General features: G+C 56.8%; 1 protein-coding gene across 1 annotated transcript in view; it reads right to left on the bottom strand.

Moving 5' to 3' along the window:
- The window catches only part of HCN2 (hyperpolarization activated cyclic nucleotide gated potassium and sodium channel 2), a 34,453-nt gene extending 16,577 nt beyond the window's left edge, over positions 1-17,876 (bottom strand). The window contains exons 1-2 of the mRNA XM_026655060.2: positions 17,457-17,876; positions 3,523-3,684 (exon numbers count right to left, since the gene is read on the bottom strand). Coding sequence (XP_026510845.1) covers positions 3,523-3,684; positions 17,457-17,861 — 567 coding nt within the window. The 5' untranslated portion in view covers positions 17,862-17,876. The remainder of the gene's footprint in view (positions 1-3,522; positions 3,685-17,456) is intronic.
- Between the last annotated feature and the right edge of the window lie 793 nt (positions 17,877-18,669).

Here is an 18,669-nt window from a genome sequence, read left to right on the forward strand (position 1 = left end):
TCTATAAATCCGACCTAATTCTGTAGTGTAGACATAGCCTTAGCCACGGGCAGTGCTCTAAACGGGCAGGTAGCCTGCTCCAAACGCATAGTCCAGCTTGCAAAAGAACTGCTCAGTACATTTTTCCAGAGACTGTCCGGTTCCCAATCTCCTGTCTCCCTCTCTCCCCCACATAGACCCACCCCTGGCTTGGGAGCGTTTTGTCTTTACTCTGCCTGTCACTTGGCTCCCAGAACCAGGCCGACGTGACAAGGGCAGGTTTAGATCATCTGTCAGTCAGCTGGGACCCTGCCAAATCCTACTGATGGATGAGGAGCTAACAGAAGCCAGTTTGGTTGGGAGGGAGGAGTGCGGGTCCCGGTGAAGGAAATGAGCTCAGACAGTCTGGAAAGCACCGAGTTTATTAAAGTACTTGTGCTGGGATACTCAGCTTGTGTGGCAGGAGAGAGAGAGAAGGCAAGAAATGAAAAGCTACCGGTGTGTAAGGAAAGGGAGGTGTACATGGACACCCGTAAGCGAACACCAGTAATGCTGCTCTGGGGAAGGTGTGTTGTAATGGTCAGAGCACAGGTTTGGGAGGCAGCAATTCCTGAGTTCCACGCCCAGCTCTGTGCCTCAGTTTCCCTCTCTGTAAAACAGGCAGAACACCTGACCTGCTTCACAGAACGGTGTGATGCTCAGTTAGTGCACTCCTCTACGAGGAGACGTACGTGGAATTAAAGCTTTGCACCAAACTATTGCTGCCGGTAGCTACATCTGTGATGGGTCCGTGAAGGATAGAGAGATCCCCTCGAAGACGGGAAAGCATTATATTCCTTTTCTCTGTGATTACACAGTGCCACAGAGAGGACAAGCGACTTGCCCAAGGTGACACAGCAAGTCAGTGACAGAGCTGGAAAAAGAACCCAGGAGTCCTGACTCCCAGCCCCCAGACTGCATGCACTTCATCCCATTCACTGTAATGGAACCTGGAACCCGGAGCCTGAGAGCAACCCACACCTGCCAGCCTTACCTTGCCTTGCATATTCTATTCTGTTCTCACTAGAGTCTTATCCTGTGCCCATGAACGTAGTATCTGAGTCCCTTCCAATGGGGCATTAAGCTACTGGGCTAGCATCTGTCCCATGTGGTTTGTTCTCTCATCCTCTCCCGCGGGGGAGCAGTGTGCATGGGAGTGTCTTGGTTTGGATATTTTAATCCACAGGTTGTTCCATGTTGATGTGAGAGAAGGCAGGTCAAAGAACACTTGGAGTAGAAGGTGGGGAGGTTTGGGATGGTCCTCGTTTCTTGGAGGAGTTCGCCCCACAGTCTCAAACCAGACCCCAGACAGCTCCGTCCTCCGCACAGATGCACTTTCCCCTTATGGCAGCCATGACCTGGCATTATCTTGCTGCTGATCACTGGACTTTCCTAACCCCAGAAATGCATCAGAGGCAACGGCAAAACTACCCTCGACCAACTGGGCCCCGATCTCGGTTGGGCCTCTTGTTAGTTCTCACACTGTCATGGACAGTGTAGGGGCCACCGACCGTGTTATGTGCCTCCATGATGTTCTGTCCTACGCCCAGTCTGGCACGTGACGGGGTAGGATGACTGTGACCATCCAGCCATTGTGTTTCAGGTCTTCCGCGGGGTCTTCTCCATCCTTCTTGCATTAGATAAAAGTCCAAGGTGGTTCTCGCCGGGAAGTTGATAGGCATTTGGAGAAATGGCTGTACCACCTGAGAGCGCTGGGTGACCGTTGAAGAGAGCGGGGCCTGTTTAGTTAGAAGCTGGATCTCTTCATTTGACTTGAATTCGAACCATTAGACGTTTTTGATCCTTCGGCGATGCTTCCCTTGGACGGTGTTCATCTTCTTTCCAATCTAGGCGCTACAGTAATTCATCTAACAACCGGTCCTGCCATTGGCCAGCCAGCATCTCTGCACACGCCCAAACGTTTGTCTCCGGGCAGCGGGGTGGGATCCTATGTGCACCCGCATTCATGTGCGGAAACTTACGTGCATCACAATCCCACTGCACAACACACACACACACACACACAGAGGCATGTACCCCCCCATCAATAACACAGCCAGGGCATGACACTCACATATGTGATACGCCCCAAGACACACACAGGGCTTGTTGCGCTGTTGGGTTTTGGTTTCAGGTCGATCCTCAAGGTCATGGATCCTGCTAAGGAAATACCTCTCCCTCCCTCGAATTCCTGCTTGGGTTGGAAAAGCTTTACTTGTGTCTCAGTCATTGCAAGGAACGTGGGGGTGGAGGGGAGAGGGAAGGGAACAGAAAGACACGGAGGAATGAAAGAGGAGGAGGTAAACAGAGAGGGGAGGAAGAGAGGGAAGGAAACAGTCAGAAAAAGAGGAAGGCAAGCGAGGACAGGGGAGAAAGACCTAGATGGAGAGAGGAAAACACAAGGAGAGAGAGAGGATGAGCTGCAGACCGGCGAAAGCGGGTAGATGGAAAGAGAGGAAGGAAATTGTGAGGCGGGAGGGGGAGCTCTGTTAATGCCGCTGCTGCAGGGCCGAGGTAGTGCAATTAAAAGCACGTCCCATTATTTATTAATAGCAGTTTTGTTGCTAAATGAGAAATGGAGGAGAAAGTGGTGGGTGGGGGAGGGGAGGAAGCAGAGAGATGCCACAACATCTCTGCTCTGCCGGCTATTGCTCAGAGGAGGGAGGGGGTCGTGTACTTCCGAGCCAGAGCTCTCTGCCAGCGAGACAGGGCCCGGCCTCATGCCATTGATTTGGCTTCCAGCCCCTTTGGCGAATGACGCACCCGAAAGAGAGAGGAACAAGCCCTGCTCCTGTGTCCATGACCGAGACGTATCCTCCTGCCTCCCTCAGCCAGGAGACTGGCTCCGCTCCCCGCTGCACCTGCTGGCTGGGGGGGGGGGGGTCCCGGCAGATCACAGCCAGGACTCCGGGAGCTGCCCCCACAGCAGTGGGGAGGGAGCGTCCTCCGGGAGGTTTGAGACTGCCATGTGGAGTTGCCAGAAGGGGGCAGGGATGGCAGAAGGCGAGTCTCTGCCCATCGCCTTAGCAGGGAGGAGAGGGGTTCTGAATGGGTCTTGGCTTCGGGAGATCCAGCTCCCAGCACCCCTTGGAGCCGATGCGACTCCACCCGGGGCTGCCTAACGGAGCCCGAGAGCACCCAGATGCCTGTGCGCAGCGCCCCGCGGGGACGAAACCGGAGCGAGCTCAGGATAAAAAGGCTTCGGCCACAATGAAGAGGTTTGCAGGGACTGTAGGACTGGACAGACCGAGGCTGGCTAAGCGAGGGGGACAGGACAGACCCATCTACACACATGGGCGGGGTTAGGAGCTACTGGGGGGCGCTGGCCAGAAGTCCCGGGATGAAACCGACCAAAGGAAATTTTAGGCTGAAGGCATAAGGCTGGGGGAAGGCCCAGCCCCAGGGGAACCGGCCTGCCCTGGCCGGGGAAGGGACCTCAGCACCATGTTCTAGCTCTGTTCGCTCACCCCCCAGAGCAGGAGGCGGCTCTCCCCCGGCACTCACCACCATGCCGTTGATGGAGACCCAGCAGTTGCTGGGGAAGTCCTGGAGCATGGGCACGAGGAACTGGAGGCAGCCGTCCCAGTGACACAGCAGCAGCATCATGCCGATGAGGTTAATGATCCTCATCACCGCGCTGGCCAGGTCGTAGGTCATGTGGAAGATCTGCCAGGGGGGAAACAAACGGCGTTAGACCAGTCCTCCCGCTGCTGTGCCAGCCTGCACCGGCCCACCTCCAGGGGAGCTGAAAAGCAATGCCCTGTATTGGGCGCACGGTAGCAGCTTCCCTAGCGGAGGTGAGTTGCAGGGTTTGATTGGGGCCTTTCACTCCACTCTGACCTGAGAGATTTGCAACCCCCGTCCCTGAGTGTCGGGCTCATCACCCTCGTGTGTCACCGGATTCCAAGCCAAACCTTGTGTTCCCGAACCTGGGCTGAGCTGGGAGCTTGCAACCAAAACCGGGCGAGCTCCGCAGGGCACCGGCAGCAAAGCGCCGCACGGCTCCAGGCCCAGCTGTCCGGCATTAGGGAAACACCTGCTGCATGTTAACAGAGAGGGCTGCTTTCCTTCTGCCCCTTCTCCCTCCCCCCTCACACGCAGGACCAGAATCAGGGGGTCACACGACATGGGCAAACTGGTGCCTTGCTAGCCTGCAGCCACCCGGCTAAAGCGCTAGGGACATTTAGCTGCTCTCAGTGACGATCTGTACTGTCTCCATATGCCCGATAGCAATGCTGGGTCTCTGTCACTCACTCGCTCTCTCACACACACACACCTCTCGCTTGTTATTTCCCCGGTACAAAGAAAGCCATTTCACGTGGGTTCTGATTCACAGCTGCTCATGATGCTAACGAGCCAAGACAGGGCTGCTTAGCCAAAGAAGCATCCGCTTGGAAATGACTAGATGCTCAGGAACCGTGGGTTCAAATCCCAGCTGGGCACATTTTGAAGGGGAATAAATTGACTTCGGCACAGTACGCCGTGAGTGAATCTTGAGAAGGAGACTTGAAAGCGCAGAGTTTCCGCATGGACATTAAAGACACCAGAGCCCTTTCTTTATGGGGATATTGGCGAACCGCTTGGGCCAATGGGGCACCAGATTCCTTTGATATGAGCGGCACTGTTTATATACAGGACGGGCCCAGCGCTGGACTATTCTTCTTATCATGAATAAGAGCAGTAACTCTCCAGCCACCGGCCGTCGTGGGAGGCCCATCTTTTCACTGACATCTGTTCGTCTGAAAACAGTCTCTATTCCCGGCAGGAGCCTGCAGTTATTTTAGGGACCTGGGCTTCCCCTGCCTCCTTTGTCTACACTGCCACAGTCTGGCGACACGTTCTTTGCGTTTATTCTTCCTGCTCTTGGGCTCCGATCCAGCAAAGCTTTAATAACAACGATCCCTAGCTCTCCTCGGCAGACCTCAAAGTGCGGGCGGTATCATTACCCCCATTTTACAGATGGGGAAACCGAGGCACGGAGCAGGAAGGGACTTGCCCAAGGCCACCCAGAGCCTGAAACAGAGCCCAGGTGTCCTGAATCTCAGCCACTAGGCCACCCTGCCTCTCTCTCCAGCCTGTAAACTCGGCTGCCTAGAAGGGATGAATGGCAGGGTTTATGGAAGAAGTGCTCTCTTGTGGCCACTTCCCCTTCCAGAATCCTGGGCTCCTGATGGATTAAAGGTGTGCGGGCAGCACAGGATTAAATACATCGGTCTCTCAGCACTTTACAAAGGAGGGTCGTTACTCCCATTGTATGGATGGAGAAACTGAGGCACGGGGAGACGGGACTTGCCAAAGGTCAGCCAGCAGGAATAGAATCCAGGTGCCCCAGTCCAGGGAGTCACATCGCTGCTCTACTACTAACAACTACTCCAATGACTCCATTTGAGTTACGCTAGGGATGGATTTACCCCCCCCCCCCCCCCCCGACCACCTAGAACTCCCCCAAACTGAACAGCACACAAAGCACTTGGATCTCCCCCCAATTCCAACCCCATTTTAATGCGCTTTTCACCCCTTAGGCCTGGCAACAGGCGGCGTCAGTCTTGGCCCTCCCCAAATCAGAGGAGCCCATCCACCAAAACACCAGACCGACCCTTTCCTCTCCGTCCCCCACCCCCGCGGCCAGGTAACGGTGCTCACAGCCACCCTGAAATCAGGGCATGGGGGAGGGGGAGGGGAGAAAATGATGCCATCCGAGTACCAGCCTCATTGACAGCAGAGATGGTGCAAAATTCAGAGCCAGATTTCCACCCTCAGGGCGGTTAGGAGCCTATTTGGCCTGTTAGACACACGGGGCTGAAAGGCGAGTGGCCTGTCTGGCTCCGGGTTCGAATCCTGAAAGCCCCAAAGCACAGGGATGTTTGGTTTGGAGGGAGGCGGCTGGGGAAGCTCTCACAGAACAGGCCAGCAGGGGACACGGATATGGAGGCGGGTTCTCAGCGCTAAGCTAGAGTCATTCCTAGTGTCGCTCCCGGAACATAACCAGGTGTGACCTATTCGGCATTGTTGAGGCCTCATCTGGAGTGCTGTGTCCAGTTTTGGGCCCCACACTATAGGAAGGATGTGGAAAAATTGGAAAGAGTCCAGCGGAGGGCAACAAAAATGATTAGGGGGCTGGAGCACGTGACTTATGAGGAGAGGCTGAGGGAACTGGGATTGTTTAGTCTGCAGAAGAGAAGAATGAGGGGGGATTTGATAGCTGCTTTCAACTACCTGAAGGGGGGGTCATAGAAATTTCTGTCCGTTCCAGCTGAGGAATAAGGAGAGGCGGACACAGCTAATCAAGCAAGGAGCCCCGGGAGAGGCGATCCGTTTATTTCAATTGCAATTGGGTTCGAGCTCATAAGTCAGCAAGAACCCCAAAAACACTTACACCAAAGCATTATAGGCAGATGCTTATGATAATCTATCGCTCTATGATTGGCCAACATTTGCCATCATTACCATACATAATTAGCAAGCTACATGTATCTGCCCCTCTTGTGACCCCTTATTGTTCATTTACTTGCCCCCCACCCTTGTTATTTTGCAAACTAAGTAGTTAGTTCTCTATAGGATACAGGCACAGAGAGTTCCATTGGCTATAGGTTTGGAGTTTGGCTACATTTCCTCTCGAAGGAACTTTCTGAGTTAAGACAACCTATAGCTGACCCCGTGTGTACGTGACAAATTTGCCCCCTGGCCGTTAAGTAGAATAATTCTATATCGGGGGTTCCAAAGAGGATGGATCTAGACTGTTCTCAGTGGTAGCAGATGACAGAACAAGGAGTAATGGTCTCAAGTTGCAGTGGGGGAGGTTTAGGTTGGATATTAGGAAACACTTTTTCACTAGGAGGGTGGTGAAGCACTGGAATGGGTTCCCTAGGGAGGTGGTGGAATCTCCTTCCTTAGAGGTTTTTAAGGCCCGGCTTGACAAAGCCCTGGCTGGGATGATTTAGTTGGGGGTTGGTCCTGCTTTGAGCAGGGGGTTGGACTAGATGACCTCCTGAGGTCCCTTCCAACCCTGATATTCTATGACGGGGACCAGGAAGGAATCAGGCCTCTGGCGTGGAAATTCAACCGGTTCATTTCGGTCCTGGGGGGTAACAGGGCTGGTGATGAGAATGTCCGAGTCTCCCACCCCCAGGACCTCTGCTAGGAGCCCCCACGGGCTGCGGTTAGCAAGCTGCTGTGGGTACAAGTCCCAGCAAGTTAATCCCACAGCAAAGCTCCCCCTGCCAGATCATTGGAACAGGGTGGAAAAAGCCAGGGGACCGAATTTCCCCTCCCACACCAGGTGAGCCAGAGGGCGGGGGGCTGGGAACTGGGAAGGGGAGGGGGCTCATTGTAGCAGGTCTCAGGAGACAAGGAAGCAGCTCTTTGCTATGCTGGCATAACCCAGTAGTGTCGACGCAACCGATAGTGATAAAGAAGGTCGTGCTATAACCACACAACCTCCCCGAGCGTTGGATTTTTCTCACCCCTGAGCGCCGTAACTATCAACCTAACCTGAGACCAGCCGAAATCTGCACCTTCCACAGACAGATCTTATGTTACTGCCCCGTTAGGGATGGTTAATGGCTCAGCACCTACCTAGAAATGCAGAGCCCGCAGCATTACCGACCACCCTCGGCTGCGCACAATTTTTAACCTGAGCGCGAGGCAGGGGCCAGCGGTCTGAGCAGACCCGGGGTGCTGGGATCCTCCGTTGTAACGCAACAGCGCCCCCCCCACTTTGGAGACCTGGGGCACAGCATTTCAGCCACCGCTTTCCACCGCCGCCTTCCACTTGGGAATCCAGGTCGAGCGAGGGCCCGATTTTAAAGCATTGCGCTGAGCTGCCCCTGCTGCCCCGGAAGTCGCCAGGAGTTGCAGGCGCGCTGAAAATCAGCCCCTCAAGTTGGGCACTAAAAACATATACCACTTTCCAGAGTGTGGCCACTAGCATGCCTCAGTTCCCCCCCCCCCCAGGGATAATAGCATCTCCTGCCTTGCCAGGGCTCTGCGAGAATGAGGTCACATTTGCCAAGCACGTGGAGAGGTAATTAGCACAATTTTATCAATGAGGGCTACAAACAGAGCCACGCCCATGAATGGGCATCCTTGGGCTTGCCGGGAAGATGCAGGCCAGGTGTCCAAACCTGCGTTTGCTAAAGAGCAGTTGTGAGCAGGTTGATGGGGCAGCAGCCAGACATGCAGCCGAAGAAGTGGGTATTCACCCACGAAAGCTCATGCTCCTATACGTCTGTTAGTCTATAAGGTGCCACAGGACTCTTTGCCACGTGGCGAGTCACTTTGGGAGGAGAGTTGAGCAGGCTAAAAGAGGAAAGGAGGGGACCAACCTTGCGCACGGTGCAGGCACAGAGCCTGCATCCTGCAGAGCTCAGAGGATAAATCCTGGCCCAGGCTGACTGGGGGATCACTGGGTACGACCGAGGCCCCCAGCCGGCTCCACACAGGTGCCTGACCACATGGATCAGGACCTCAGACTGACTGGGGGTCTCACACCCAAGGGCTGCATCTAGGGTGCACCTCACAGGTGTTAACGCATTGATCGGCACAGCAGCCCCGGGAGTAGGGAACGGCTGTTAACCCCATTTCACAGATGGGGGCTCCGACCTGCAAAGGGATTTAGGCGCCTAGCGATTTTGGAGCACTCGGCCTTCAGCGACTTGCCCAAGGAAGCCTGGGGCAGAGCAGAGAATTGGACCTGGGTCTCCCAGGGGCTAGCCTGAGCCGCCCTTCCTCTCTCGTGCCCATACCTAGGTTTAAGACGTGATGCATCACAGAGGGTTTTAGCCTCTCGTCTGAGCCACTCGAACGAACAGATCTGGGGTTCTCTCAGCCAAGCTGCTTTGCGTTTCTCTCTCAGGAGCAACTCGGCTTCCCTCCCCTATCAAACACCAGGGGCCGGGCCGGGCTACTCCCTCTGGACAGCGGATCCAGCCATCGCCCACTCGGGCAGCAGCCCTGTCCCACTGGTGGCCGGACTCCCTCCTCCCGAGTGGAGCGGACGGGACAGAGACGCATTGGGGATGCCACTCCGAGGGGCGCAAGGAGCTGCAGCCCAGAGCACCCCAGCAAAGTGAAAACTCAGGGCAGCTGCCTGGCTCCTGAATCCCACGGGGCTTCTGTTTCCAATGCCAATGAGACGGGCTCCTCTCCCGCCTGGGGCTTTTCTAACACGGGACACTTTGTACAGCACCGCCCGGCTGAGGAGCTCAAAGCAATTGACCAACAGGGCGCAATTAAGCTTCCCAATACCCCTCCCCCAATTTTAGCCCTGTTCCACAGATCGGGAAACTGAGGCACAGAGCAAGGACGTGCCCAAGGTCACATAGTGAGGCAGTGGCAACTGGCAGAAAGTCAGCTGGGAATGGAACCCAGGAGTCCTGCCTACCAGCCTTGTGCTGTAGTCACCAGACCATCCTCTTCCTCCTTCTCGTACTACAGAGGGGGCGCAGAGCAGGGGATGCAACACATCTGAGATCACGCCGCGCGTCAGGGGCTGAGCTGAGAATCGAAGCCAGAACTCTTGGGCTGGTGCTGTGAACACTTACCCCTGTTCCTCCCCAGCATTAGGTGCATCCTAGCAATTCCTACATGCTTCCTCTGCTGGATCAAGCACTGCCCCTGACTGAATCAGGATACGGGACAGGCCTGTCCATAGCCACACGACAATACACAGTACATGAAAACATGCATGTCAATAAACTCGGAAGATAGGAGCCAGGAGGCAAGAAACGGGCAGGAACACATGTGTGTGTGTGTGGGGAGGGGGGGGTGTTTCATAGCACTGTCTCCCCGCAGCTTGAGGGTAAAACTCCCCCGTCTCCAGGATCCGCAAGGAGGATCCCGCTGCTGAGATCTAAGCTTTGGCTTTTCCATAGCACGCCCAGGTGCAGGGGATTTCTGCGTCGCTTCCCAACCCAGCTGTGCCCTGCACCCGGGATCCTGCACTGTTTCAAAGACCCCAGGAGGGAGATATTATTAAACGTGCTTCAAATCCTCTCACTCGCCTCTACCTAGTTTAATGCCCAGACCAAGGCAGCCCTTTTACACACACACACACACACACACACACACGATATCACTAGTGAGCGAGCCTAGCACCCCCATCCCACTGCTGCAGGGCTGGACTCTGGAGCCATCCCCTCCTCAGCTGGCCCTGCGATCTCTCATCAGCTGCTTGGTACAGGCTTTTAACAGCCACGTATGAAATATTAAAAGCGGGAGATGCCAGCCTCCAGGGCCGCCGCCTGGCGGGCCTGGGCACAGCCGGGCACTGGGGTACACGGACCACTCTGAAACCGGTGCCGGCCCTATCCCCCAAGGGCACCTCCGGGAGAAGCCAGAGGAGGCACATTTTCTATCTAGGTTCTTATACCACTGCCCATCACTGTGGTATCTGAGCCCGCCCACAGGACTGGCGGGAGCTGCACTGTGAGATGAGACAATCCAGGGGGTCTTTGACAACATGGGATGCAGAGATACCTCTGAGTGTCCAAAGCAGGGCCTGGGGTAGGCCAGCATGTCCTAATGGGGGGGTGTTTAAACGGGAGGGCGGGGGGCAAGGACAAACCTCTCAATTGTTGGCCATCATCCAAACTTTCAGTAAAAAAACCCAAGTCTCTACCCTGTTACAGCAAACCTTGCAAACACGACCCACAGGGGACCAATGCAGCAGCATCTGCCTGAGTCTGCAGAGAGCCTGAAACAATTGCTCCGAGGTGGGAACGGTCCTATGTGTTTCCAGGGGTGACGACGATACTGTAAACGTCAACACGTCATGACGACACTGGGTCATCCAGGGAGAGGAAGGAGGAGTCCGGGCGGGGAGAGAGACAGGAGGGGAGAGGGATGAATGAAGGCCTTGAACACAGCACGGGGCAGGGAGGGGTCATTCTCCGATGTCAAGGCTCAGCTTTCAGAACGGTGGGATGGACACACTTGGGCGGACCATGGTCACACAGCGCGCAGGGGATTGACTTCCCTGCCAAAGGACACAGGTACACTGCAGGTAACACCCCTTCCCCCCGCCCCCGCACACACACACGGCAGCGTGTCTCAGAGCCTGGGTCAACTGACTCGGACTCGCGTGGCTCACACTCCAGGGCTAAAAAGAGCCGTGTGGACGTTCCCGCTCGGGCTGGAGCCTGGGCTCGGAAATCTAGCAAGGGGGGGAAGGTCTCCGAGCCCGGAAACGCCTACCCTATTTGCAGCCTCCCAGCACAAACTACATTACTTGACCCTCAGCTCTGAGACTTGCTGCCCCAGGGTGGGGTTTTTTTTTGCAGTGCAGACATCCCCGCCCTTTTCCATGCAATGCCCCTGGCCGCCCACAGGATGGGGCCAGGCCAGCGCTCGCCCATCCGGCACATTCCCGCCTCCCCCTTTGTAGGCATGGCGTTATTCCGGCGGGCCTGTTCTGCGGAAGGAAGCAGGCGGCACGAAATTAAACCGTTTATTCCGAACGGCCGCCGTGGTTATTAATAGGAGCTATTTGCCGGGGAGGGAGCTGGCCACAGGCATGTCTGCTCCGTCCACGCACGGCCCTGACAGGAGCGGAAGGAATTACAGACGGAAGAGATGGAAAAGAGCGAGCGGAGCAGCTAGTCCTGCCGGCCGAGGCTGGTTTCCTGCCGTCGTGCTCCTGGCAGGTGAAAGAACGGGAATCCAGGAGGTGGGGATTCGTTCCCAGCTCGGACACCAACTCCCTTGGGCCAGTCACTTTCTCTCTTGGGGCCTCAGCTGTAAGCAGAGATAACGAGTCTTCCTTTCTCCCCTGTTTCAGCTCGTTAGCTGGGGGCTTGAAGTAGGGGAAAGCCCCACTTGAGGGCTCCCAAACTAGTGAAAGGGATATTACCCAATTCCTATGTACTACCCAGTGGTTCTCAACCAGGGTACGCAAACCCCAGGCGGTGCGCAGAGATCTTCCAGGGGGTACGTCCACTCAGCTAGAGATTTGTCTAGTCTTGCAACAGGCTACATAAAAACCACCCACAAAGTCAGCACCAATTAAAATGTCAACCAATGACTTGTTCACACTGCTCTGTAGCCTGTACACAGAAATGGAAGTACGGTATTTATATTCCAAATCGATTGATTTTATAGTTATACGGCAGGACTGAGAAAGTCGGCCATGGGTCAGTAACAATTTGCTGTGACACTTTTGTATTTTTATGGCGGATTTTGTCAGCGAGTGGTTTTGCAGTGAGGTGAAAGACGAATCGGACTCCTGGAAGGGGGACGGGAGTCTGGGAAGGTTGAGAGCCCCTGTACTACACCCCCCTGAACCCCCATGCAGGGACTCAGGCGGAGGGGCAGGATGGGAGAGACAGGAGATGGTGACACAAAAGTGAGGCCCAAAGCAAGAATCTGAATCCACTCTCCAGCCCTGAATGTGTCAGCCTCAGCTCCCTTGCCAGGCAGGTGCAGGGAAGCAGCTCCCTGGAGCTCTGGGCACCAGGGGGTCCCACAGACCCTGTGCCTATGCCGAAGGAGCCTCCCGCATCCAGCCGAGCTAAGGGAACGACAGCGCTGTGCTCTCCCCCTCCTGAGTTGGGTCACGGCGCAGGGCCACGCTCCTCGCTGACGGCTCCACGGCGGTGAGCGGCTGTCAGCTCTGATCCAGCGTGAGCGGTGCTTCCCTGGCGCGATTCCTCGCAGCACGGGGCAGCTTCTTGCCAGGGCAGCACGGGCTTTTTGGGGTCCCCTGCCGAGCGTTCCAGCAGCAACCCGACTCAAGGCCCCGCGCGTGGGGGCCAGGTTCAGCGGGAAGCAAACCCAGAAGCCCATGCTGCCCTCAAAGCTGGGTGTGACCCCCAAATCTCAACCTCCCCTTAGGGATCCCAATCCCTGCCCAGCCCCAGCAAGGAATCACCAGGGGAAACACCAGGAGTGTGCCAGTGACCTCCCTCGGGCAAGGGTCGGGTGAGACTGCCCCTGCTCCTGGCATTGTCACACCCACAGCCTGTGACATCACGCTTGTGACATCACATGCGACATCAGAGGAAGAAGGTCTCTGCAGCCCCAATCATTCCAAAGTTCCCTCGGATTCAAAGGCCCCAGAGTGCTGACGTCTCAGCCTCTGCTCTGCAATGTGTCGGGGAAGGAATCTAAGTGCCCGATCCCTTGTCCCCATCGACACCCAGAGAGGGTTTAAGGATTAGGTCAATGCCATCCCTATATTACAGGTGGGGAAACTGAGGCACAGAAACGTGGCGCAACTGATGCAGTTTGGCCCAGGAGTTGGGTCAGAGTCAGGTTTAGAACCTGGCAGCTCCTCGCTCCGGTCTCTGAGCATTGGCCCCCCACTGGCCCCCGTTCCAACTCCCTTTAGACCCAGATCCCATTGCCAGGAAATGCCCAATTCAGATGCCACTGTGAACATGGAGCATAAGCACCGACCCCGGTGGGAGGCAGACGGATGTGCGTGAAAACACGGCTGGATGTGCACAGATGTGCACAGACACACATCCGCCGCTCTGATGGAGTTTAAATGCCTGGGCTAGGCTAATCAGCCACTGACAGCCAGTCTCAGTGAGGCTGTGTGTGGGGGGGGGGGGGGGGGGGGGAGCATTTGGGGTCACCTAGGCAGAAGACAGCCAGGCATAGCATAGGTGGCACCATCCATAGGACTTTGCCAAGGCTCCCTTCCCAGAGCCAAGCGTCGGGCGTCGGTGGAGCAGAGCTGAGAGCGGGTGGCAGGCTCTGGGTCATGGGAAAACTCCTCCTAAAGTCTGGGATGAGGCCCAGCAAACCTGTCTCTCCACACGGCGATCAGGAGCCGGGCAGGGAGCCCGGAAGAGAAAGGAGAGTCAGGGGCGACTGAGGCAGGCCCCCGCCGAGGAACCCGGGTCGCTCGCTCCCCTTCCTGCTAGCGGTGAGGCAGATGGGGATGGTTTTGAGAGGCCAGCTTCAGACGGGAGGAGACGAGGGAATTTAGGGACAAAGCAGCCGCCTCTCACGGCCTCTCCCAGGCCCCCCCCCCCGCCCACCCCGTGCACGGAGATTTGAGGGGTGAAGCAAGGGGGCTGGGCTCAGCAGCTGGAGGGCTTCAGAAATCAGCTCCAGGAGCCAGGAACTCCCAAGTCCAAACCGTTTATTAGCACCCCCCTCCCCCTGCCAAAACAACCACCCAGCAGGGGCAGAGATAAGGGCACCCACCGGGTGGCGCTACCCCATCAGTTGGCCCCTGTTTAGATAGGCCGAGGCTGGTGGTTTGCAGCCCTGGATGGCCGTGACCTTCAAAGCTCAGCCTGGTCGGCTTCTCTGTGCTAGACGCAGCCTCAGGCCCTGGAGTTTCCAGCTGCAAGACGCCAGCCCAGAGCCCCCCCGAGCTCGCCAGGCCGGACTGCGGAGGAGAGGAGCGGCCGGCAGGGAGAGCCCAGAGGGGTCTGATTCCTCTCTCCGTGACCTCCCGGGCTGATGTCGCCGTGCTCAGCCTCCGCACTGCAGATCGTCTCAGCGCTGCCTGGGTGGCAGAGCCATTACTCAATCCCATCCCCTCTGCCGCTCGGAGCCGGTACCTGCAAGGAGACGGGCGCTGGCGCTGCCTTCGCACCCAGCGTTCCCTCGCCCGCAGACAGCGAGAGACGCCAGGGAGCCGCAGGCAGTTCATGGCCCATCGCGGTCCTGTGGCAGCTCAGGGAGCAGCGGGTGACGGGCCCTGCTCCCGTGCCACAGACAGCGCTCCCAACACGGCCAACAGCGCCTGCAACGTGGTCAGGAAAACTGACACACGCCGGCAACTGGTACATACCCCGCCACACACACAGAGAGGCTACCGATACACACACCAGCAACAGTACACGCTACACACACTGGCAACTGGTACACACCCCGCCACACACACAGAGGCTACCGCTACGCACGCCAGCAACAGTACACGCTACACACACTGGCAACTGGTACACACCCCGCCACACACACACACACACAGAGGCTACCGATACACACACCAGCAACAGTACACAACACACACACCAGCAACTGGTACACACCCCGCCACACACACACACACAAAGGCTACTGCTACACACACCAGCAACAGTACACAACACACACCCCGGCAACTGATACACACTCAGCCACACACACAGAGGCTACCGCTACGCACACCAGCAACAGTACACACCGGCAACTGGTACACACCCCGTTACACACGGATAGCCTACCACTACACACACCAGCAATAGTACACAGACCACACATACTGGCAACCGGTACACACACCACACACAAAGGCTACTGCTATGCACACCACCAACAGTACACACACCACACACAGAGGCTACCGCTACAACGCAGCAGCAACAGTACACACCGGTAACCGGTACACATACCACACAAAGGCAACTGATATACACCCCACCACACACACACACAGGCTACCACTATGCACACCAGCAAACAGTACACACACCACACACAAAGGCAATCGGTACACACATCACACACACCGGCAACTGATACACCACACACGCACACTGGCAACTGGCACACACACACACCAACAACCGGCACACACACCGGCAACTGGGTACACACACCACACTCAGAGGCAACCGCTACACACACACCGCACATGCAGGCAGAGGGACATCCCAGCTCACCCGCACAGCCCCGGGTGTACATAACACCCCCCCACACCCCATGCAGCGTAGTTGAGGGTAAGGGAATTTTCCTACTTCTCATGTGGGGACTACGGGGTTTAGTGCAGTTTACCCACTTCTTTTTTTACCGCTACACCCGTCTACACAGTTACACGCCCAACCCTCACCTGCCCCGTAGCGCGTTCCTTAGCGCTTCGCGTGTCCTTAAGTGCTGTGGAGGCAAGAAAACACGACAATGAATCCTCCCAGCCATCCTTGTGAGACAGCCTGTTTTACAGAAGGGGAAACTGAGGCAGGGGGCGGGAAGGGATTTGCTCAAAGTCGAGTCAGTGGCAGTGGTGCTCCGGGCTCCAGTTCACTAGTCCACACTGTCTCTGCGCACGAGGGTGTGAATGTGCACACACAAACGCCCGTGCCTAGACACACGCACTGATGTCCATTCACATCTCTAGGCACACAAATGGACAGCGCACACTTATCAGACACACAATCCTGGAGGCACTCGCGTCTCCCCGTGTGCGCACACAGCACACTGAATCCACACACACGCCGCAGACACCTGCGTATTAGACTGACACTTCTCTGGGGCAGGGACTGGCCTTTGGTTCTGTCTGTACAGCGCCTAGCGCAACGGAGTCCTGATCCACGACCCGGGCTGCGGGATGCGATCCCCTCCCAGGGCTGCCCTCCATTGGAAGGACCGGCCTGCCCAATTCAAAGGGAGCCTCAAAAGACACCACCCCCAAAAACACACACACGCTGTTGCAACGTACGCCTCAGGTAACCACGTCCCAACTCCCTCCTGCTCCGGAAACAGATACGGATCCACACGGGCGGGTGCCTGTGGGCTTAGGATTTGTCAGCTGGGCGACGCTCAGTCCGGGGTGGGGAAGTGGGAGTGATGACACACACCCTAACCGACCCCCCCCCCCCGTCATCAGCCTCTCAAGCTGGGGAGGGGCTGGCACCAAGGGGAAAGGGGACTGGCACAGAGGGGGCGGGGAGCTGCAGGGGAGCTCAATCCAGGGGAGGGTTCGTGGGGTGAGACCCTGGCTCAGTGGCCAGGCTGGCACCCTTCATAGACTGGTGTCCCCAACCATGCCATCTCTGGTGTGCAGGAGGAGATGCAGGGGTAATACACGGGTGGGGTGAGAGGGGCTTAACAATAATCCAGGCTGGCCACAAACTGAATGAAGGCGGGAGTGCGCACTAGCGGTTAGAGCAGGAGACTGGCAGTCAGGATCCCTGGGTTCTATTCCCAGCTCTGACCACGTCTTCCTTGGATGACCTCGAGCAAATCATTCAGTGCATGTGCCTCAGTGTCCCCAGCTCTGGGATCCCAGGGGACTTAGCTTAGGGTTGTAAAGCACTCTGAGCCAGCGAGACAATACGTGAGACTCGATCCCATTATTACTAGGATGACAGGAAAATCCAGGCCAGGCCAGTTGTACTAGGGGCAGCCAGTCATCACCATGTGATGGCCTGTGTGAAATGAGTTTGCCAGGTCTCATCCATTCCTAGCGGGCAGGGGCCCCTATCAGCAAAACCCACTGCACGTTTGGGAGCAAGAACCTGCTTTGCAGAGGGGCCGATGGCACAGGACTCTTTGGCGGGAGTTCTAAGCAACCAGCACCTTTGGCTACTGAGCCATAACCCGCCCCTTCTTAGCCATCTCCTCGAGCTGTTGGGGCCTGAACTCATCCATCTCAGCCCTTTGGACTCTGGGCGAGAGCGCCAGAAGAAGCTGCCTGTGCTCTGATGGAGGAAGGGAATGCAGCCCAGCCGGCATCAAAGGCAGGCAGGTGCCCAAAGGCCATCGGGCCGAGAGACGCCCCTTACCTCTTCCCACTGGTGGATGTAGCGGATGAGCCGGGAAAGGCGCAGCAGACGCAACAGGCTGAGGATCTTGGTGAAGCGGACGATGCGGAGGGCCCGGGCCGTTTTGTACACCTCCGAATCGATGCCCTTCTCCACGATGAGAAAAATATAATCCACAGGGATGGAGGAGACAAAATCCACCACGAACCAGGTCTTCAGGTACTTCTTCTTAATCCTCTCCGGGTCCAGGATGATATCCGTGTTGTCCTCGATGATTATCCCTGTGCGGAAGTTCAGCACCAGGTCCATGAGGAAGAACGTGTCAGAGACCACGTTGAAGACGATCCAGGGGGCCGTGGTCTCCTCCTTAAAGAAGGTGATGCCCACCGGGATGATGATGAGGTTGCCCACCATGAAGAGAAGCATCGTGAAGTCCCAGTAGAACCTGGAGAGGCAGAGCAGATGGAGACATCACCGACAAGCCCTCCGCGTTCCCTCTTGGTTTACTGTGCTCCCGCCCCTGCCCATCCTCACAACGGCCTCCTGCAGGCGTGACCCTCCTGGGAAGCTGGGGTGGGAAATTGAGCTCCGTGTGGGGCTCCGAGCAGCACAGGGTGGAGTCACCCCGTAACGGGTCGATTCGCCAGCTCTGCCCCGGAGGGGTGGCATGGCAGCAGCATTTAGGCACAATGGGCAACATGCCATGTGGCGCCTTGATGCCAGATAATCCCTTGTCCCACTTCCCTCTCCTCCCCCTCCCTGCCTCATACCTGCTGCCGGGAAAAGCTTCCCCGTGTGTCTGGTCCCTCCTCCCCCAAACCCAGCTCTCTGGAACCTGCCCCCCGTTCTCCTCCCTTCCTTCACCCTCCTCCTCGTGGGGCTCTGTGCTTGTCTGAAGTAGGGCCTGACTGCAAACACATGCAGTCCAATGGCTGGATGAGGTCACCCACGGTGGGGGTGTCTGCAGGGCCCCACGCTCTGCGGGGCAGGGGATTTTCTAACGCTAGGTCTGTGCACGTTCGAGGTGCCGGATCAGCATCGGGCTGGACCATAAAACGGGAGCTAAGGAGACGGAGCAGCAGGAAATGTAGCGAGCTCCATCAGCCGGAGGGATCTGCAACCCCCCATCGCTTGGGACAAACAACCAGGCTGGGAGAGGCACTGCAGGGACAAGGGGCATGGACCCCAATTCAGCAACCCGGGGCCTACTGGCCACCCAACTGCCTGAGCTTCT

The sequence above is a fragment of the Terrapene carolina genome, unplaced genomic scaffold (genome assembly GCF_002925995.2).
Source record: "Terrapene carolina triunguis isolate 2854851 unplaced genomic scaffold, T_m_triunguis-2.0 Scaffold194, whole genome shotgun sequence".
Lineage (NCBI taxonomy): Eukaryota > Metazoa > Chordata > Testudines > Emydidae > Terrapene > Terrapene triunguis.